This window comes from Bactrocera dorsalis, chromosome 4, assembly GCF_023373825.1.
Source record: "Bactrocera dorsalis isolate Fly_Bdor chromosome 4, ASM2337382v1, whole genome shotgun sequence".
NCBI classification, from domain to species: Eukaryota; Metazoa; Arthropoda; class Insecta; order Diptera; family Tephritidae; genus Bactrocera; species Bactrocera dorsalis.
Genome location: NC_064306.1, coordinates 16,675,324 through 16,699,455, shown reverse-complemented (window position 1 = coordinate 16,699,455; position 24,132 = coordinate 16,675,324). Strand labels below are relative to the sequence as shown.

The following is a 24,132-nucleotide window of genomic DNA, read 5'->3' as shown; positions in this document are numbered from 1 at the left end:
TTTGTGCTGATTGTGCACTAATTCGGAAAGCGCATGGGGGCGGTGCCGCAGCAGCAGTTGATTGTATTGCGGTTGTCGCATACACAGTACCAACACAGCTCTTCATTGACGCTGCCAACGAGTGGGGGATTCTGAACTTATATGTTGTACAAACTCTGAACTTTACAACATGAACGCCGTCCTGCACGGTTGCAGTGGGCTGTTGGAAGAGGTCATTTCGTAAAACATCACGAAATTAGGCACTCAACGGATTAGTGGGACAGGTCCTTTGTGCAGTGGATGCGACAGTGTGAGTGTTGGAAGATAAAAACGAAAAATGAGAGTAGAGTGGGTAGGACGAAATTTTTTTTGTCAGCGTTCATACTATTTATTAGTGTCATGTATGAGGTTAGGATAATTTTTTTGGTAACGAAATAAAGAACTCTAAATTGTGTAGTATTTCTATATTGCTGGTATTTTATGGTATAAATATCCCTTATTATAAATTAGGCGAGAATAGTTGGTTTCTATTCGCCATTTCCCTGCTCGCTTGCGCATTGCTAATTAAAAAAGCAATTATAGTAATTTATAGATAAAATAAAATAAAGGGTTAACGCAATGTTTTTAACTCAAAATTACTAATTAGACATGGTTGGACTACAAGAACTGCCCGGTTGTTTGAGCATCTCTCTAACGCTTGGCGAAACGAAGACAGCTACACTAAGAACGATTTGTATTCGACCCCCTGGAGGATGTTAGTTGAAATCCTATTATACTTATTTTATGCTAATATTAATTAGTTCTCACTGACATATAACCTAAAGGTCGTCATAAAAACGGTATGATCTTTAAACAATTATTGATCAATTTTAACTAAATAGCTATAAACACCATAAACTTATATGTACTTACATATGTATGTAGATACATATGTATCTCTGCCCTTGCACACAGCAGAGAGTAAACTTTTTTAGTTTAATTATAATCACAAGAACGCTTTTCACAAACCAAAGGATATCTTTACTTCCCCTTTGTGTGTAGCATTCAAATACGTACGTTTGTCTATACGTTTTGTACTCCAGCGCATATTTGATATGAATGCAAACTCTATGCTTACGCTCAATCAAATCTCAAATAAGTTAAGCAATTAAAATATTACAGTTAAGCCAACAAATGTATAACGTACGATATACTCGCATATTACGTAGCATAGCTCGCTACGCTATTTTATATGTATGTATGTATGATGTTCGAGATGCATCCCTACAAGAAACTGCTGATGAGTTCACCAATACATTAGTTGTGTTCGCAATTTACTTGTTAATTGACCTTCACTAGGCTTGTTAAAAGGATACAGGAGGAAAAACATAAAGTCAATAGCTTACTATAAATTTAAATACATACATATGTATAAATGAAATAAAAAAACATTAACATCGGTTGCACCGAAGCTGCAATATTCTTCACAAATACAAAAAAAAATCCTCACAAGGACTTGGTCGTCCAATTTTTATGGGAGTTATATGCTATAGTGATCCGATCTGAACAGTTCCTTCATATATTGTTTTAGACAATAATCCATAAAATTTTTTTTGTAGATATACCCTTAAATTAAAGAGCTTTCCATACAAGCACTTGATTGATTGATCGTTTATTTTGTATGGCAGCAATATGCTATAGTTGTCCGATATCGTCAATTTCGACAATTAAGCAGTTTCTTGGGGAGTAATAGACGTGTGCAAATTTTCAGACCGATATCTCAGTTAATCAATTACAAATGCCGATGGCTTGAAGAGAGACGCAAGCTGCTCACTCGCATACAATTGTTTATATCATTTCTTCACTTCCCTTAAGAAATTATAGAATTTTTGTTCTACGCTGACAAAATTTGTCCAGCTGTGTCTGTCACTAGTCTTGTAGGACGCCCCACTCCATGTTTGCCTGTATAAACATTAGTACATTCCATTAATCCTTGTGAAAATATTTGTAATTTTACTTAGTAAGCAAATGCTAGCAACGCAAGCTTTGTGGCAGTAGTATGGGATCGCTACAATCGACATCTCGCAACTACCAGCACCTTCTCCCTCAACTCCTATACACGCAAACTAACCAACACATCTCGTTTCATACTCAACTAATTACAAACTCCACGCGAGAGTGCACCTTTATCCATAGTCGGTCGCCCCGTTGTAGCGCGAAGCTGGCGAAATTGTGTTGGTGCGTATTTTTACCAAGTCAACATGTGGCTGCCTGGCTTGCTCTTGCTTGCTACACGCGTACTGGATATGGGCGAGTTTAACAACATACATATTTCTCAATTCCTGCTCGTTGTTGTACTCTTCTCTGTCGTTTTATTGTTACTCTCCTCCTTAGTTCGCTTTTGGTGGCATTTTACTGCGCCATATTGCTTACACTGGTAATTAAATTGGCCAATTAAAATTGCACACCCTTTTGATTATCGCTGCTCAACGAAAGCAGCAACAACATTGACTGTAACAATTCGGTAAAACCGCTAGCTTCAATCATATAGTTAAAAAGTCGGTTTCATTGGCAAATATTGTGTACAAGTTAGTTGCTCTGTTTTGGACTTTAGTTGAACAAAAAAAAACTATTTTGAAAATTTCACCATATTTAAGTTTGGTTCGTGTAACATGTGTTTTTACCACCTAAAACAAATCGGCTATATATACCGTATAGGTTGACATCAGTATAAGCACTAAGCACTGCTAGGTTACTTAAAATTTAGGAATTAAATTGTGAGATGTATTAATGAAACATAGAGTGAATTTTTTCTTGATAATAGTGTGACCTTGTGTCAAAAAGGAATAAAATCAGGCCAAAATTACTCCTAGCCTCTATATATGTACATATTTCCTATAAATATTTCATATATTGATATGTGGGTTGTCTTATTGAAGCTTGTGCCTGAAGTGAATCAAAACGGGTAAATGCATCTTCTAGCTCCCTATACCTAATATAAGGATTTTCATATAAAATATATGAATATGTCTGAATATAAATGATTGCATGACGTGCTGAGTCGGCTTAGCTTTGTCCGTCCGTCCCTAAGCGAACTTGAGATATTGATCTGAAATTTTTTACGTGGCTTTTTCTCCCAAAGAAGCTGAACATTTGTCGTAATCACCGATATCGGACTACATGGCAAAGAACTGAACGAACGAGATTAAGTCCTTGTAGGGAAATTTTTTTTATTTGAAGAGATGATGAATGACATCGATTGTTGTCCAAAGCAACGATATAAACTCCGAAAATTCATAATCATATTCTATTTTCACGGGTTTTCTATTAAATACTTATTTCAAAACGAAAAGATAACTAATATTTGACGGTGGTAGATTTTGTAATTATATCTCATTGCCATATAATTAAATAGTTATTAAATAAATAATAAATGTCAGCAATATGGTTTTCAAATCTTTTTGTTTTAATTTTTTGTACATTTTTCATTGAAACTTACTCTCTTAAAATTTTTACGGCTACGATTGTGGTGTTAGTACGGTTTCTCCTTGGACTAATCAAAGTTTACATTTTGCACGTGCTTGGCTTGGCGTGCGCTATTTAACAATCCAATAAACTCACTCCTCACCCCCGGCATCATTTACGCATGCATCCACTAACTGAGACTCTTTTAAACTGCACAATTCCCAACGGTGCTAATTAGTGTTGTTTATGCAAAAGTTAGAGAAATTAATTGGTGGTGTGGTTGAAAGGAACACATATACTGCACAAGCATCAAACATAGGATAAGCTGTTACTATAAATATAAAAAAGCAACCCTGCAGAGAAGCTTACTTGGTTGCATTTGATTAGGTGTAGTCGGTTAACTTCTTAGTTCCGATTTGCAATGTAAATGTGAAACGTGATTTTGATGTGATTTCTTTTGCGAAAATATTTAGAAGCCAATTTTGCTTTGTGATTTCATATTTCATATGCTATTAAATTTCGCACCGGAAATTATAGTGGGTGGCTAATTTCATATCTCATGCCTTTTGAATATTCATAATTCTTTAATTTTTATTTTTACTATTTTTTTTTAATTGCTTGTTATAAATGGTTGCTGCTGGCAAATTTGATCTAAATATGTGAAGTGCGTATGAATCCTTAGAGTAGCCTTTTCTGTTTCGGAACGTGAGATAAGTTTTCCATGTCAATTATCAATATTTCTGAAGCATTTTCAAAAAGTTGAAGTTCACGTTTGTGTGGTTATGTCGATACAGATGTTTTATGATTTGCGGTTTTTCTTGCACTTGTGCGCACAAAACTTCGAAAGAACGACATAAAATATGTAAAAAAAGACGAAATTCAGAAATCATCGAAATAAAAATGTTTGCCGCCGATGAAATGAAGCAGACTACGACGGTACTATGGCGGCCGAAGGAAGCTCTTTCAAGTAGATCAAAAACATAAATTCTTTTATTTTTATTTCTACGGTGTTTTTATTCGGAACTCTCCTCTGGTTTGGAGCGCGTAGCAGCGGGGTGATTATTTGCGCGGCGCTGCGTACTTAATATTTACTCCTTGTCGATGAAAAAGAAATCGCACTAATGGAATTATATAATTTTTTCCCTTGTGTAAATATGAAGCGCTGCTGCGTTTCCATCAAGGAAGAGAGTCGAAAAATGAGAGAAACATATAAAACACACAAAGTTAAGGGACAGGCACACAGGTAGTAGGCGGTCTAGTTTGCCGCTGTAACCTCACCCACATTTTAATTCGACGTACAATATAAAGTAAACGAAAGTCATATTTTCTTTATACTGGCGCTTCAGCCGACTGATATCGCTTGGCGTGCTACGATTTTCACTGATTGAATTATTAATAAAATCAGTAGAAAGTAAAAGACTGCAACTGCGACTTTAGTTGACGATATTTCGTTTGAATTTGATTGATGAAAATAACAACGGCCGCATCCAATATAAACAATGCGATGGGAGTCGAAACACAGTAGGAAGGTAGACGAAGTACGAGATGCAAAGCTAGAACATTTACCGCGAGTTTCTTGTGTACCTGTCTCCCGGGCGTGCCTTAGTTCCTAAGGAAAAGTTAATCGAAAATATTGGTCAGATAATTTTTTTGTGCTGTCTGTTGCCAGTGAAGTAAACAAACATACTTTGGTGCGCTGTTTGGTATTGAGTACCTTTTAAATAATTTATCTTTCACTTACTTCATTGCCTATTTGTGAATTTATAATGATGCGACTTCACAGTCCTCTGATTACGGTCACTTTACATTGAGTACTATAATGTTGATTGACAATTGACTTTTTAATAAGTCGAATATTCTTGTAATTATCATAATTTTAATCAAAATTGTGATGACATTAAAAGTGGACATAGGAAGGTGCCAAGAATTGGTTTAGTAAACTTTTATCGAATGCCACAAAAGTTTAAGTACCACAACAGTATTTTTCATTATAAAAATATACAAGATATCTTATCTGACACATATTACATCAATAAGTTATATTTATTTTAAATTCAAACAGGTAGTTTTCCGTTGATATACAATGATACATACACAAAAATTAAATTGGATAGGTAAATTATAATAATGCCAATTAAAAGTTAATTTTTTTTACCTAAATTGGAAGCTTCACATCAAGCACAGCTAATATAACCTCACAAATATTTTGCCACATTTGTATAACCAACGAAAACCGATTATTTTACGCAATCACAAGCATATAATTATAATAATCATCCATAATCAATGTACATACATATTTTTGGATATGTAAATCCGGTTGTGTGTATTCGAACGCGTGAAATTAAATTAGCCTCCTTCAAGTGATAAAACACGTCTCCTAATCCCATAATTACTTACATACATATGTATGAGTATGTATGAGTGTAAATATGGATTTACATTTCATATTTTGTGTGCTTAAATATGTATGTTTAAGTGTTTGTACGCTTATTATAGTGCATTCCCTATTCATGTTTGTTTATTTATGTGCTATTTGCTGTAAATGTTTGTCCATCTGATCTGCAGTCAATCAAATATTGTAGATTTGCTGTTGAGTGATGTATACAAAATCAATTGGCGCAACTCATATGCATGTATGTATCTATTCGTGTGCATCCTCACTTATACTTGCCTTCACAATTGGCATGCATTTGTCCCCGCCTGGATTTGCATGCATACTATGTATGTTTGTATTAGGGTGTTCTTTATGTTGCTCATACCACATGGTGTATCATATGAATACAACACATTTGATGAATACGTTTTTTTTAGATAGAAAATGAAGGAATGTCACTTTATGTGTATTTATTTATTTTGAAGATAGGAGCAAAAGATCAAAAAGTCCCATATAAAGTAAAATGATTTAGGTTTACATTGGAAATAAAAAGCTTCTTCATTAAATTCGTGCGTGGAATAAGCACTATGTGATACTCTGCAATATTATGAAGGATATTTGATTATTTTTTCTACATACATAAATTCTACATTGTATGAGGTATTAGAACCTCGAATGTCTTCGAACCATCTGACTAATCAGAAATAAAAAAACGAGTATGATTAAATCAGAACAAACAGTCGTGCCAAAAACACAATCAAATCAATTCAATTCATCATAGACAACATTGTTGATCAATTCGATTACCCGTCAGCGTCAACTGATTTGATTCAACATGAACAATCCATTCTTATGCAAAATACATACATATGTATTTGAAATAGAACAGAAGTGCACGAGTAAATCAGTGTTTAGGGTCGATCCTTTCAATCATTGAAATATGAGTATGAATGATTTACGGGTATTTTCTGCTAATGCGAACGTTGATAAACAAATCATGTACGTATATAAGCTGATCGCAAGTGATTCAAAGTTGTTCTCTATCGCTGATTTGAAGACAAACGGTTCGATTCGTGTACATGTACTGAACTGACAGAATCAGACAGAGTAACGGATCAATACTCGATTATGAACAACAATTTATTACTCGTTGCAGTTCTCTGGTCGTCATTTGAATCCTCACGACCATTTTTAAATAGTTTAAGTAACTTAAGTACGACTAATACAATAATCACCATAGACTTTATTAATACATTTGCGTTTCTCAGTGAATTTTCATACTCTTGCAACCTGTTGCTACAGAATATTATAGTCTTGTTCACCTAACGGTTGTACGTATCACCTAAAACTAAAAGAGATAAATTTAGGATTATTTATATAAATGATTAGGATGAAGAGAAAAGCTAAAATCCGGGTGACTGTCTGTCTGTCCGTCCGTGCAACCTGTAACTTAGTAAAAATGGGGCGATGGGCATAATAGGACCGCTGTCACTAACCGAAAACCTATAAACTGCACAAGGGATTGCAGTAGCAAGAGACACCTTTGTGTAACAAATTTTGAAAAATGGCTGCCGCTTCGCCCTCTAATTCTATGTATGCTATTTCCTGACTTGGATACACTGTTCTTTTCACAATACATATTTAAGTAATGTAAGTTGGTTATGTAATTGTTCACAAGAAAGGCAATGTGAGCCGCGGATTTGTCGTGGTGCAACTTCCAATCGGCTGCGATGTCTTGTCGAACCCGATTGACCCTTCGTTTGAGTCTCTTGAGGACTTCCACGAAAAACTTGGGTCGACGGTTTGTCCAGGAGGAACAAATTTGTGGTGGAAGATGCCTTTGATGTCAAAAAAGACAATGAACGTCGTTTTCACTTTGGATTTGTATATTCTTCCCTTTTTTGGGTGAGGAAACGCCCGATCCTCCAAAAGGCCTGGTGCCATCGAAACACACGACTTCTTGCTAAAATAACATCTGGGTAAGCTTGCTTGAGCATATCAAACGTCTCTGTTGTAGATTTACCGAGTTTTGCACAGAATTTTATCGCAGAATCACGTCGCGCGAAAATGTTTGTTCTGACTCTCCTGACCAGCCGCTCTTTCTGTAGCTAGGAACGCCCTGTACTGAATCCAGTCGGTGCGCGCACGCTCCGAAGTACAGTCTCGGTGGAAGAAAATTAGTCCTATTACTTTCCGGACATACTCTGTACATATGTATGTACATATATGAACCTTCCAAAATCTATCCAATTAATTCCAACTCACATTTCAATTGTAAAAGAAACCAACCGCTATCGCTCTGCTTGCCGCCCGTTTGTTGGCAAACAGTGACAGTTAAAACCCATATAAAATCGAATACAAATATGTAGCAAAGTGTAAATAATTCGAATTGATATTTTCCACTCGCTGCATTAAGGTGTCGCCATCGCTGCCGCACAATTCCATATTCTTTTATTACCAAAAACAAATAGTATGATAAAAGAGCGCCAGCGACAATCCGATTGGTGAGAGTACTTGCATTGACACCAACAATCACAATTGACAGCAACGGAATCCCGTTTTTCGATACTGACGTACAAAGCGGAGTCAGCGAATAAACGACACACACGCTTTCTCAAGAACCTGGTAGACAAAATTGCGAAGTTTTCATTTTCCATAAACAAACTACTAGTTCATTTCCCGTCTCAACTAGTCCCATTAATCTAGGAGTCTGTAGTGGCAACTACTCACTTTCATTTAAGCTTTCACTAATTTACTAGAGTGTAGTTGTTGCAAAAATTGAAGTGGCTTAGAAAAATAAAATAATATTTCCAGTTTAAATGTAATGTAACATATTATATGTAGTTAGTATGTTTATTCTCTGCTGCAGAAACTAGTAATGCGACTGGTGCAGCTGAAACTGTTACTGGTCGCTTCGAGTTTTGACCAACAAGACATAAGTGTGTATAAACATCAATACTCGTATCATGAAACAAAACCATGATAAAATAAAGCGCACAAAAACGTCGAAGAGCGATATTGTAATGAATTAAAATAAAATCGAGTAATTAATTACAATTGCGCGGCGTAAGCGGTGACGTTGGCGGCATTGATGAATTTATGCGCAGAGAGATAAGTGAGGTGTGCGATGGTTGGTGGCAGCTCGATGGACAACTTCGATAAACGTTTGGGCAGTTTTAATATCATTTTTATCACGCGCACCATCATCTGTATGTATTAATGTATCAGTATTTTTGCGGGAATTGAAATAAATACGTATGTATGAAACTACGTACATATGTATATACATCCATGGGCTTCTGTTTACATTTTTACATATGTAAATATATTTTTTCTATAATACGTTTAAACAACATTTAATTAACACAATTTTCCATTAATGCGAATTAATTACACATGAGCTAATTTTTGTAAATTTATTCGAATAAACAATTATGCCGATATCAGCATTTAATACCCAACATGCAATCAATTCATTGATAATTGTACAAATGCCAACCAATGCATGATTGATGGCCAATGTACTTATGGGTAGATGGATGAGTAAATGTTGGGAAGTGGGATGCATATACATATGTATGTACTTGTATGTAGGTGAAGCTGGTGCATAGGTAAAGAGTTTGATTTGGGGTATTGTATGCCAACGGAATTTTTAATGCAGCAACCATTTCTGAACCAAGGGTGATAAGATGAATATGTCGAAAATACAATGCCAAACTATTCATTGGTCAAATTAAATATACTCGTATATATGTACGTACATACATATCTAGGTTTATCATTTGTTTGCATATATTTTCTTGCTTGGGTCTGGATAATTTTATAATTAGCTTGCCATTTTAATTTTTTGTAAAAAATATAAAATTAATTAAATAACAATTAGCAGTTTTTGTACGAGTTTACAAAAAATGCTTTAATAAAAAAATAATAATAATTAATCATATTACCATAATGTGCCTGTGCTTCATACATACGTATGTACATATGCATGAAGATATGTATGTATTATGAGAAAATTAATATTGCATATACATATGTATGTATTTACATACTTACAAGATTGAATCAATTTGGAAAAATTATGGGAATAAAAGTAATTTATTGCAAAATTTGCTGGCAGCACTAGTACTCAAAGGATATTTTGTAAATAAAACCAAAAAATAATTTCATAGTATTACCGACAATATATGTACATATATTTGTATAATCGTACGAAAATATATGCACATGAACATTCGTATTTAAGTATTTTATTCATTTTTTATTGATTTATATATGTACCAATTATACATATGTACATACTTACATATAAAATATTTATTAAATTTCTTTTTATTTAAGCAACCATGCAAAACGTTAAAAAATTAACAGAGTTGTTCGCATTAGAGACCAAATTTAACTACCCGTTAAACACATTTCATGGTGAATCAACTGTCTTTGTGCTCATTCTTCGTGCAACTCCTCTCTCACCCAAACATTTAGTGTCACTTTAGTATCCTTTCCGCCGCTCATTTATTATTAAAAATCAACGCCCTCACAATGAATAAACGCAATCAGCATTTCGCTTAAATGCAATTAAAATTTTCATCCCTTCGCCATCAACACCCCACCCCAATGACGCACTGCCGCTTGACGCTTGTCTGCTACTGCTCCACATACTCTTCTTTACATTTCATTAAAATAATTGTACATAATTTGCTGCTATCATAGTGAGTGCAAAGCAAAAAAAAAAAATTTACGAAACTCATAAAAAGACGAAGAAGAATTTAAAAGGAAAAACCTTTCAACACTCAACTTTGCAATAGTATTGTCGGTTCATTTGTATTTCTCTCTGTTGTGTATGAATGAATATGCGAGAGAATGTACACTGCCCCATCTATATCTTTTTTGCGTTGGCTTATTAAAATTTAACCACCAAATTAGCAAATTAACTGGCACTTGGGTGAATGCACACACCCGCCAATAAACAAAGCTAAAGTGGTCGGATTTTTCTTCTATTTTTGCATAAGCATTGAGCGTACGGAAATGAGCCGAAAGTGAGAGTGAGTATGAGAGATCAGTGATGGTTGGTTGTAAAGTAACAATGATTATTTACAGCTTCTATGTTTTGGCAAATTGACAAATGTGAGCATTGGGTGTATTAAAAATTTAATATTTCAGATTAGAGAGGATAGGACAGCGGTAAATAATTTTAATTCGTTCTTGTCAATGATTTAGATTTTGTGTGTGTCAACATATGGTTTCATACTTGATTTCATAAAGTATTTGCGATTTGAATTAGGAAAATAGGCGACTGAAAGAATTTTAATATTAAAAAAATATATTCGAGCACATAAATATTTCAACATATTGTTAAATGTTTGGTTAAACAAAATATAATAAAATTGAAGTTCGCACTGGTTTCTTAAATTAGATATAGTAAAATTTTATTAAAACGAGAAATGTTAACTTCGCTTGCACCGAAGCTATAATACCTTTCATAAATAAGATTCAGTACAGGAACTGGAACGTGGATCGTTCTATTTGTGTGGCTAGTATATTTTATAGTGATTCGAACTGATATATGTACATATATTTTCTTAAATGGTACTGTTCCCTTAAACATTAATCCGTGCCAAAAGATGTTCCATTCAACCACTTGATTCCGATCGTTCAGGAATGCCATAGTGTTATTTGAGATCCACATTTCTAAAAATGAGGGGATAGTTCGCGTATATACAGATAGACGTACGAACTGATCATTTATTTACATATACTATATGTATATTTTATAAGATCTCCGACTTTTCCTTCAGACTGTTACAAACTTTGTGACGAACTTTATTTACTCTGTCCGTTTCTATATTAAGCTTGTTGCATATACATATGTATATGTATGTCTCTACATAACTTTGGTATTTTGCTTATTTCTATTTTTAAGTCGAAAAGCAATTCCATTTAATTCCTTAAATGTTCACAAACCATAAAGTCTCTAAGGGGCAGTCATTATTTACTAAAGTCTCCTTGATACCCATTGAAAAAAAATTGTCGGCAAGAGTACATACGAGTACGAATATTTATGTTTCTTTGATATAGTTAATTGAAATAAAAATATTTCATTAGTTATGTTTGTTTAAAATTAAGAAATAACTACAATGGGAACAATAAAACTCTTGAAAAAAATAGTTGACAGCGTTAATGAGTAAATGTTTTACAAATTTACAAAAAAAATTTACTAATTAAATTGTATCCGGATTGGAGCGAGTCTAATATAAGCGACTTCTAATTCACACAAAAATCGGAAGAAGTATAATAGTAAAACTTTCACGTAGTGAAATTCGTCACGGTCATATTTATTCTCATGAACAATATCCTTATGTATATCAATTTACATCCAAAAGTCTTCATGTCTACTTCCCTTGGTTTTTGATACCTTTGCATAACTGCTTTTGCAAACTCAGATTGGTTTTGCAGAGCATCGGTTTGTTGCCCTTAACATATTACTGCTAATGAGGAGAATGAAGGTAGTGGGCATGCAATTAATTAACTTAAAATTTTTAATATCTTCGCTTGTTTGCGCTGTTCACATACGTTTCTTTTGTTTTCATTTTGCATTAAATGTGGCTCTTCGAGATGTTTCATTATTTACTCATATTTTCTTTTGTTTCTTTTTATTATATGTATATATAAATGTAATAGTGAAATACTTACTTTAACACGATTGATTGATGTCGCTATATTTTCTTATTCTTACCATAAAGAAAAGTATTGCGGAGTCGCTAATACAACCCAACTGAAATATAGTCTTAAAATAGATTAGCTTCTCTTATTTGGAACTCACATTGACTTTTTTGTATTTACAAGCTTCGTCATCATTACTAATAACTGTTTTTTTCTCTTTATGCAGATAAATTGGCTACATGCTTCGTTTGCAAGGCAGAGGCTTGTCCTCGTACACGTCCTCTTAAAAAGGGTCGCGGCCAACAGTATGGCATTCCAGATGACACAATACCGGTGGGAGCGCGAGTCTGTAACTCGTGTCAATGTAAATCGGTACGTAATCGTTATACGAATTGCCCCATTCCGACATGTCCGAATCCGAAAGATCGCGCTAAACGTCTACACAACATTCCGGCACGTTTGTTCGATCTGGCGTCCGATATACGAGATCCCATCTTTCAAGAGTTCCAAATACCACCGCAGGCAACACGTTGTTGTTCGGCTTGTCTAATGCGTATACGGCGTAAATTGGATCTTGATCCGCAAATAAACCTTACAGACGAAGATCGTCGAATGGATGGTGATGAATCTGATGTAAGTACTTCGTCGTGCGATGAACGGGAAGTTGGTGGAAGTGATACTGCTTCTGTGGAGAGTCCAGAATCACAACGACATAACTCGATGACAAAGGATATACAAAAGCCACAGACGCCAATTGCAGCTAGTGTTGCCACTAATGCGGGGGATACTGCAACGGTAACTATAACATCTGCTGGAATTAAAGCCGATGAACGTTTGCTACCACCACTGGGACAAGCGCCAAAAAAGCAGAAAACATCCGAGGAGTATGATTCGTCAGCTACTGAGACTGCAGACGAGGAAAACGAGAATTCGCCAGCGAACCGTCAAAGTCCCAAAGTAATATTAAATAGCAGTGGGTTGGGTAGTCAAGGCAACGTTGGACTCGCACCGCCAATAGCAAATGCCCAACAAATTCACGCTGTTCAACTGAACGGACCACCACAGCCGGTCATGGGAATGCCTCCACGCGAACAAACTGGTGCGAATGTGCAAGATGTTTTATATTCAGTAATCGAGCTGTCGCTTAAAACCAAAGGCCCGCCACCAGTGAAAATGCCTTCACAAATCCCGAATGCGGCGCCTATGCATAGCGTGAAACCGATCATGGAACCCATACGCAGTCGGGGAGATCTCAGTAATAATAATAATAAGAATTCTAATAATGATGTTACAATAGTTGGTGAGTTCCGTAATGAAGGAGCTATAGTAAAGCAGCAAGCTCATGGGCAACCAATAGGTCTGAATGCACGTCAATCAAATGCATCGACTTCAAATGCTGGGCAGGGTCCACCGGGTAGCCAAGGCCCTCCTAGTGGCATTATGCACCCCGAAAATTTAGCAACAATATCTGTTGTAAACTCTCATTTGTCTCACCAACACCTTCCACCACATGGTATGTTACATCAACATGAAATCAAGGCCACTATAACACCGGTGGTGAAATCTGGAAAGACGCTATCCTCAACACAACAGCAGCCATCAGATGCAATTCGATATGCAATGTCCAGCGTTGGTTCTCAACAACTTCGGAACAACGAACCAGAACCTCAGACTCTTGACCTCTCAATAAAGAAACCTGCACGAGATGGTCCATCACCTCATACATTGAACAGCGGTACAAGTTCTTTGAGCACTGATAATGGGCCCCGCCATCAACCACCACCAGGTGCTGTTAAGCATGTCGGCAACGCTGCATCTATATATCGTGGTCCAGATCTAGGCCCTTCAAATCCAACGTATTTATATCATCCACATCCGGCAACAGTGGGTAAGGGACCACATGGTTCCGTCTACATGCCTCAAGTACCTGGTCCCATAACACAAGGTGTCGTGAGCGCACGATCTCAAGCGGGCGGCGGACAACCGCCACCGCAACAGCCGCCTCTGTCCACGCACCAGACTCACATGCAGTTACCATCGGGAGTAGTAGGTAATAGTAGCAAAGTTGGTGGTAAAATGGCGCCCAAATTAAGTCCCCAGCTGATACATGGTCCATCTTCCCACACAACAACAGCATCACCATCACAACAACAGCAACAACAACAAATAATGGTTGGCCCGAAAGGTTCCATTACACATGGTACGCCAGTTAATAATGCCCAACAAATTATAGTACATCCTTCGCCTGCGACGCTGAGCCCTAAGTTTGAGAGTATATTGAGACAGACTCCTCCTTCTGGTGTCGATGCAAACAATAAAATTGGCTCTATAACCCAGGGCACACCTATTCACTTGCCTTCACATCACATGGAGAGCAAACGTTCATACGAATATTATAAAACTTCGCAGCGTCAAAGTCCAGCACAACAACAGCAAATTTCAGTGGTTGGCCATCCCGGTGTGTTGCCACCTCCGCAACAGTCATCGCCACAAGCACCACAGCCGCAGGGCTATGGTGGCAGCTCGCCTTATGCGCGTTCACCTTATTCCGTAGATCAGTCGTCAGTACTGAGCACTCGTCAGATAGTGTTGCATGACTATATAACGTCACAGCAAATGCAGGGTCAACAGCGAAACGTATCACGTGGCAGCAGTAACAGTGCCGGTGGAGGAGGCGGTGGTTCGGACAAAGAGTCTCCATCGCCTCGTAATAGTGTTAGTGGTTCAGCCAGCGCACTGGTATTCTACGACAAGGACCGTGGAAGAACTGAGTATTCAAGTCGTGCCTCACCCGCTGAACATGTGAACAGGTAAGAAATAGTATTTTAAATATACCACAACAAATAAACAATGTTCAACATACTTGTATTATCAAGCTTTTATTAAGTCGAATCGACAAATTTGATTTTACCCGGAATTTATCTACGTTTTTAACTTACAGCACTCCCAGTCCTCATCGCACACCGCCTCCCCCACGACAAGGTGTAATACAACGCCATAATACTGGTTCAAAGCCACCCTCACCTGCAACAATGCCTCAAAGCCGTTTACATGTGATGCCACATAACTATCCGCCAGGTCAGTACTTTATTAAGACGTTTCCGCTTCCCATTGAAACATTTATTGGATGTATTTCCCTGTCATTCTTTAGCTGGTCATGATGCATTTTCTTCGTTTGTGGATGTTGCCGTACAACAGCCACAATTACCAGTGCCATCACAACAGAAGGAGGAAAAACAACTGCGACATGAAGCGCCACAGCCACCACCTCATCAACAACATTCGTCTCCGAACCAACCGCCTCCCACTCAACAGGAAATACGGTACCAAATGATGCAGTTGAGCTATCATCAGCAGCAACGCGCAGCGGCTCAACAGCATCACCAATATCGCCAACAACAGGCTGCGGCGAGCGTTGCTGCTAATGCTGATCTCCAGCGTAGGATACATGCTATCGAGCGGGATCGTGATTTACAGCAGAAACGCGACCGAGAGCGTGAAAAAGAACGTGAACAGAGAGAACGTGAGAGGGAACGCGACCGTGATCGTGAACGAGAACGGGAACGCATGGCGGAATGCATTGCTGCGAACGAGCGCGATGCAGCGGGTCGACGCATGACAGAGCGCATGAGTGCAGTTGCAGCGGCTCAGCATTATATGCGAGGGGGTCCCGAAACCGGACCACCGCGTGCTATACCCGATCGAGAAAGAGATATGTAAGTGAATACAATAAGCCTCAAACGGAAACTATAAAGCATGATATAATAACAGTACATAGTACATTAAACATCACTAACTCAAGAAGGATGAAGCAATAAGTATCAACTAGGTATTTGAACATTGACACAGTTCAATAAAAGCTATAAAACTACAAGCTACTACTCAAATATAATGTACTCGAAGCAAAACTGGTGATTTCAGTAATTTTAAATAATCGGCAAATAATCCATAATTCTAAGGGACAGCAAATTAATATTGAAATTAAAAATTAAGTATTGTGTCAGTTAAAATGATTTTTTTTGACAGTGCATCTTTTATACTCATTTGGGTGGCTTTAGCTTCATTGAATCGACTGATTTAGGAAATTTATATTTGACGTCTGAAATTCAATGATAGATGAAGAGGCTTTGTGGGGTCACAATATTTCAAACAATTTCATTTTATTGCATCCATATAATATGTCTTATGTCATTCCCACATGTGTTTGCATAACTTATACATATACATATAATGCATTCGAAGGTCTTACTAGTTTCGAAGGATTTTTTTTGGATTTATTACGGATTTATGTTAATTGCGCTGCTTACATATATATTTATGCAAGACAGTTAGATACTAATAAATTATTAATACATACATATATATTTCTCATCAACAATCTTCGGCTCATATTCTCATGGTTCTTTCTTTTTCTCTTTCAATATTTGTGAATATGTATCATCACCAACATGTTTCGCCCATTCATCAACTGCTAACCATCAAACCATCGTTCATTCACCGTTTACCGCATGAATGTCTCGACCAAACGTTGGCATCTTCATCTGTGTGTTTGTGTACGTGTTTGTAATCTTACTAACGCGCAGATATCATAGGACACCACAGGACAGTACATTGTCAGCACAGGTCTTAATCGATGCAATCATAAAGCAATCGATCATACAGGGCAGCTCGGAACCGAATCCAGCCAATATGAACCGACCATCATATGTGAGTACTTTATTATCTATAAATTGAAAAAGTGTTAGAATGATTTCAATGCAAATATTTATTTGACAGTATAATTCGCGTGAATTGCCTCCCTCAGTACGGCAACATCCTAGTGCTACCTCACTGGCCGCAGCCGAGAATAATGGCAAGGCGAATTCGCCGAGTGTCATCAACATTGACTTGGACAACGATCGTGCCAGCAGTAGTAGTAATCAACATGAATCGCCAAGTGTTAGTGTAGTAAATTCGCGTGGTAGTAATGTTTCTCATATAAACCGAGGCGGTATTCAGAGTGGTGGTCCCCCTGGTAGTTTATCTACTCAACCAGGTGTTTCATTATTGCCCCCAACATCCCAAGCACCGGTCCAGGCACAAAAGCAGCCGCAAATACTGAAAACGAATATCACATTCGGCGAGTTGGCGGATTCTATTATAGCGAATGATTATTGTCCGAACCCGATGCAGTTAAGACCACATGTTAACTATATGCCCTACCTTCAGGAACAGCAACCGATGGTGATGACTGAACATTGGACAAAATATAATAGACGATTGCAACAGAAAGAAGCAGAAGCGGCCGCTGTGGCCGCGGTTACCGAACGAAATAAGGCAGCTAACACACAAAACAACAGTAGTGGAGTTACGGTCAGCACCAGTGGTGCCTCTGGCCTTCAAGGTAATAGTGGCATGTCGGCGACCGGCAGTGGCCGTTCCAATACACCAGCTGATGAGCGCAACATTATTCGAATGCAGCAAACTGTGAGTCCACGAAAATATGATCTGATGATGCAACCACCACATGATCAGAATGCAGCTGCAGTGGCTGCCAGTCATTATTACCACTCGCACGGTCCAACCCCACCGTCTAGCGTAGCACCACCTATGAGTTTGCATGCACGTAGCAGTAGCGGGGGCAGCGGTGGTTCGTCGTCGATACCATCACCTCATGATCAACGTATGACAGGGGGCAATAGTGGTAGTGGAAGTGGTGTTGGTATTATCCCATCTAGTGGTTCAGTGACACAAAATCATCCATTTGACACAATGAACTATGTAAAAAATCGCATTGTGGAAGTGATGCGCACCGAGGATGAAGAAATGCAGCATCAGCATGCACACAACGATCATCGCGGAGGCAAGGATCTGCACGATGGCCCAGTTAATAACACAATGCGCAAAACACCCAATCAGTACGATGATGGGCGCGATAATAGACGAGCGTCGACAGTATCCTCCAGTGGTAGTAGTGCTGGTAGTGGTAACATCAATAACGATACACATCACAGCATAGTATCTTCACAGCCGCCACCATTAGGTGCGTATCAGCCTCAACCGCCGGTTACAACATTTGCACCAACGACGTACGCATATCCGTACAGCGCGCTTAATGTTCCGAGTTCAGTAGCGGCTTTAGCACCTCCTTCACAAATGACAACATCGCAATTATCATCGTTGGGTCATCAGGTACCAACATCACACATTGGTAAGCAAACATCCAGTCATTCGATAGGTATCACTGGCAGTGGAGGTGTTGCCATGACAGTTTCTAGCGGCGCCGCAGCATCAGGTGGTGCGCCAGTAGTTGAGCCGAAGCCGCTGTTGTCGGCGCAATATGAAGCACTCAGCGACGAAGATTAGTTGTGACTGCAGGCGTCTGGACGAACGCCACAACAACAACCGATACAGAAACATCAGCAGCAGCAACAACAGCAACCACCTGCTCCACAAATTTGGCATTGTGAACACGAACGCATACGGCAGCAGCAACAACACTTGCAACAACATTACCAGTTGCAAAATAATCGCAATTACAACAAGAGCAATTGCAGTAATGGTAACAGCAACAACAACCACTATTACTAAATGAAAAACCTACTGAGTGAGAGTGTGCAAGAGATATATTGTGAGAAAAAGTAACTATTGGTATGCAGCAAAGATTCTGCCGTCTGCCCAGGTCCACGCTACATTGTCATCCAACTTTAATTTGCATTAAAAATTAAGCGCCGTAACTGATGCATTACCAGTTGTCTTGGCATAATTCAAATTAATAGTCCAGTAATCGCCTGCAGGAAAAAATCTGAAATTATAGAATTAAATAGCCTTTACCAGTATATTTTAATTGTATACAGACGGTACATTACAGTTAATGGACAAGAGTTATTGTAAACGTTTAGCAGTTTCAGGCAGTTGTAACTCCGAAGTATAAGAACTAAAATAGAAAGCAAATATTTTTGTTTCGAAATTTCTTAAACCGTTCCAACATAAAAATTATGGCAAAGTTTCAAAGAATACTTTTGCACCAAATTTTCAAGAACTCACAAAACTTTGTATTATAAAAATAATTTGTATACCGTAGCATTCCCATATACACCCATCAACATAAGCCTGGAATTTTAACAAACCAATGCAAATTCACTAAACTATATATATGTAAATATATAAATGTGAAAATTAAACTAAACACGTAACAACTGTATAAATTTATGGATTAAAAAGGAGCTGGTTAAATGAACACGAAAATTCAGTACAATTCTTTGCAGTCATGAAATGACGCAACTTGGAGATAATTATTCAATTGGATTTTTTCTTTTTTTTTATTTATTTTATGTGAGTAGCGAATTGTAATCCATTTTATTTTCTTTTGAGACTGCAATTGTCATTATAGATAGAACATAAATTAAAAAACAACATCGAAATGAATTCACAGTTTTGAGAGTAATGTGAACAATCAAACTGTTTTACGGTTCAAATACACATAAGTTCGCTGTTACCAAAAAATCACGTTTTACTTCGGTTAATTTATTAGATATTTTGTTACGTATGGATAATATTAATCGTTTACAAAATATTTTTTAGTGTACTTCTTTAACCAGCTCTTATAAATTTGGAATCCTGTGAAAATGCTTAACGTTAGAAAGCACGGCAAATTGAAATGCAATAATACAATCAACGCTCTAAACTCACCACATACAAGTCATCACAATACAAATCAGTTTTGATGGTAACGATGTTTAAAAACAAGGCATTATTTTTAGCATTCTTAACTTTTTATGTTGACGTTTTTTGCTTATTTTCGAAAAAAAATATTGTGATCTGGCATGGAATAAAGAGGGCGAATTACAATTTGTAAGACTCATTAGATACAAGTGAAGAATCAATCATTAAATAGCTTTGGCTCAAAATTAATGTGCATTTTGTTTATAAATATGTATGTTCGGTTAAGACTAATTTATGCTATTTTCGACATAACATTGACAGTATGTGAGATGAAAAAACTATATATAAAAACGCTAAGACTTATGCAACAAAACAAACAAATAGAGTAAAGAAATATAAAAATAAAATGCAAAAACTGCTGATTAAATAAAAAGAACGAGTTACAGTTATAAGCCTGATTTAAGAATAAAGTATAGCTAACTTATTTAAATGAGAACAAATGGTTTTGAGTAAAAGCACGCTGCTGTGGTTGCGCGGAAAAAAGTTAAAAATATATACATATATATATATATAAACCATTTAAGCTTTTCTATTCTACAATATATTTAAATAAAAGAAAAATTATACAAATGTAAATCTAATTTAAATTATGTAAACATGAAAGTGAAGATATATATTTGTATATATAAATTTATAAAAAAAAATAACAAGAAAAAGAGACGACGAAACGCTTAAGTTTTTGCTATTCATACAAAACAAAAAAGAGAATACAATAAATAATTATATTTAAAATTTACATATACTACTTAGTTAAAGAAAATATAATGAGTGTTGCATAAAGCATGATTGTAAAGAATTCAAAAATTTGAAATAAAGTTGGAAATTGACCACGTGGAGTAAAGAATTTATGAATCAAATTAGTAGTCAGAATAGAGTGAGAGGGAGAAAAAGCTGTGAAAGTTGAAATTTTTGACTCATATATTTAGTATACGGCTTGTTGGCTTGGAGGAGCAAACAAAGCTAAATTGAAATGAGAAAAATAGTTGGAGGAGGAAGGAAATTGTGAATATAAATATGTGTCTGTTATCTTGAAATTCATAAAAATGAGTTTCCAGTAGGACTGCATAAAATATAGCCAATCACGTTAGGGTATGGCAAAAAAGGAAAAAAAGTTTGAGGAATATTACAATAATAAAATGAAAATAAAAAAGTTTTGTGACTAAATTATATTTAGTTTGTAATTATGCCTTAAGTTGTAAGCTTACGGAAATATGCTGAATCTAATACAAGTAAAGCAGCGTGTATAAGAAAATAAAAAATAACAAAGAAATGTGAATGATAAAAATATACATTAAATTCAAAATTGGTAAGAATATAAATAATAATTATAAAATTATGTATCGTTATTATAAACACAGTAAAGTAAAGGTATATAAATATTATTAACAAAAAAATAAACCATAAATAAATTGTGTAACAAAAATCATATGGGTAAAATATAACTAAAAAATGAACACAATTAATAAAACCTATAAATATATATAAAAAAAAAATATTTACAAAGATTAAGAAATACACACCCTTCTTACACAAAAATCACCAATTTCTAAAAAGGCAAAACAAAATTAGCCACTAGTTATTTAGTTTATAAACAAAAACACTATAAAAATTGCATATAACTGGCGTAAAATGTTAGCATTACAAATACACATTCATCAATATACCCCAGGCCTGCCCATACCACATCTCATGTAATAATTTAAACAAATCTGTAAAAATTCTATTATTGAAAATAGTGTGAACTGAAAATTTTGGAAAATGTTAAGTTTTTACGCTAATATAATTATTATAGCATACTATAATTAGTTTTCCTTAATATTATTTCTCTTACTTTGATGCAATTAGCAAAAATTTGAGGTAGCGGTGGCTTATTAAAGAAAAAGTGGTTAATTTAAAAATATGTAAAATGAAAAAGGAATTTGAGTTTTTTCATTTGTTAAATCAATATACCTACATCTTTGCAGGCAGTAAGCAAAATGCAAAATTGTCACTGAATATTTATATATTTATTGCTGCCAATGGGGGATTGTAAATCATAACATAGAGCCATATGTTTAGGTGAGAATTATTTTTACATATTGTATTTCTTTTTTTTTAATAAATTGGTTGTTCATGAAAGTGAATTATAAATTATCTATTGAATTTCTTACAGCAAATTGCGATCGTCTTTTAAATTATTCATTGTTAAATTTATATCCGTTAATTCAAAGTTATCAAGGCATGGAAAATAATTTAAAAACATTTCAAAATACTTTGTACAATAATGAACAAAGACATGCAATTGGGAAAACCCGGTTTACTTTTGTCTTTTTACAAATAATTTAATTATTTTTTATTTGTGTATCTAAGGTTTAACATTATATATAAAGTACATATGTATAAATATTACATGTATATGTGTAGGTATATGGAAGAATGTTAGTATTTAATTGCAACAGAAAACTTGCGTTGAGTTTTGTTTTCTTTATTTTTTGTACCAATTACAAACATACATATTTAATTATAACTAAAATGTAAAATTAGAAACAAAAATAAATATAAACGTCTAAAAAATTTAATTATTATGTATGATTATATATTAAATGTTAAAACGCTCTTAAATGTAAAACCTATATTAAACATAATTAATTCACTATGATTAATTTTGTAATTTATTTTAAATCGATTAAATTTAGTTAGCAATTGTGTGAATTATTAAAAGATTAAATTTTTATTTTTAAATTAATAATTATAATTATCATTTTGTTTTTTATTTTATAATTGATTAAAAACAGCAAAAAAATATATGGAAACAAAAAAATAAAACAATGAAATGATAATTTTTAATGCTAAAATATAAAATAAATAAATCAACATATTAAAAATAAAAACAAAGTACGGTGTTATATTAAGTAAATTCAGCCTTTTATTTCTTTCGATTTAATTGTGCAATACATGTTTTTCTGCTTCTGTTTTTTGTGTCCTTTAAAAATGTGTAATTTTCGGTCTTTATTCATTTCGGAAAACTATTTTCTCCACATAGCTCATACAAGTTTTTATATAACTTTGCATATGTTCACCGTTGTAAGATTAATCTTGTTTTTTGAATAGGTGCCAGTGATTAAAGCTTTGGTTCATTTAATTAGGAATTATTGATATACTTATAATTTAAGAGCAGTGGTTCTGCAATCGATTTTCATTTTTGGAATCTGAACAGTCTCCTAGTGAGTTGAAGGCAAGCATGAATTGTCTGTTTGCTTCCTAATGCAGAATATTGTCTCTTGTGTTCGCTGAATTTCGCTTTATTCAAATATTTTAACAATCATTTTTTTGATAATTACATTTCGTCATATAATTGCGGAATTACTTCTTAGTTAAATACGAAAAGGAGACACCACTACATCAAGTAAATAAAAAAATTATTTATTCAAAATTGAATGTTGTTGTAACAAAAACTTTTGTTTGTCTTTTGGCAGATCTAAATTCATATATAAAGAATGAGGGCGTTTTCCGTAATGTAAACTGTGCAGTATGCATGAAGCAAACAGTTCGAAAAAACAAATCTGACTTTTTGCTAAAATTAAAAGGTCGAAAGAGCTTCACTGACGCAGCTATTGCTCAAAAACGCGCAAAACTTGCAAAATTTGAAAAGTAGTTGCACAAAATATAACAACAAACCCCACTTGACTAGCTAAAGTGTCATTGTAAGTGATTTATGTTAAATAAAACTATATTATATTTCTTGATTCTTTTATATTTTATATTAATGGGATAATAATTTTCTTTTTTTACGCTATTAATTTTTTACTCTTGTAATAAAAATCGATCATTTTGACTATCTAACTTATCTTTGAGAGTATTAATAAAACATATTGTTCACATGCACACTTTTAAGTAGTTCCATGCAAGGGCATCAGCCATCATAAAATCTGCATTGCAAACTGCGCAGTATTACCAGTATTAACGGCAAAAGCCCGGATTTATGGACA

At 35.4% G+C, this 24,132-nt stretch overlaps 1 protein-coding gene across 3 annotated transcripts in view; it reads left to right on the top strand.

The window, feature by feature from the left end:
- LOC105222178 (uncharacterized) overlaps positions 1-23,534 on the top strand; it is a 68,745-nt gene extending 45,211 nt beyond the window's left edge. For 2 of the 3 annotated variants that reach the window (XM_049454592.1, XM_049454590.1), the window contains exons 4-8: positions 12,687-15,270; positions 15,402-15,538; positions 15,612-16,176; positions 17,044-17,167; positions 17,237-23,534. In XM_049454592.1, coding sequence (XP_049310549.1) covers positions 12,687-15,270; positions 15,402-15,538; positions 15,612-16,176; positions 17,044-17,167; positions 17,237-18,805 — 4,979 coding nt within the window. In that variant the 3' untranslated portion in view covers positions 18,806-23,534. The remainder of the gene's footprint in view (positions 1-12,686; positions 15,271-15,401; positions 15,539-15,611; positions 16,177-17,043; positions 17,168-17,236) is intronic. The other variant, XM_049454591.1, reaches the window with a different exon arrangement.
- The last annotated feature ends 598 nt before the right edge of the window (positions 23,535-24,132 follow it).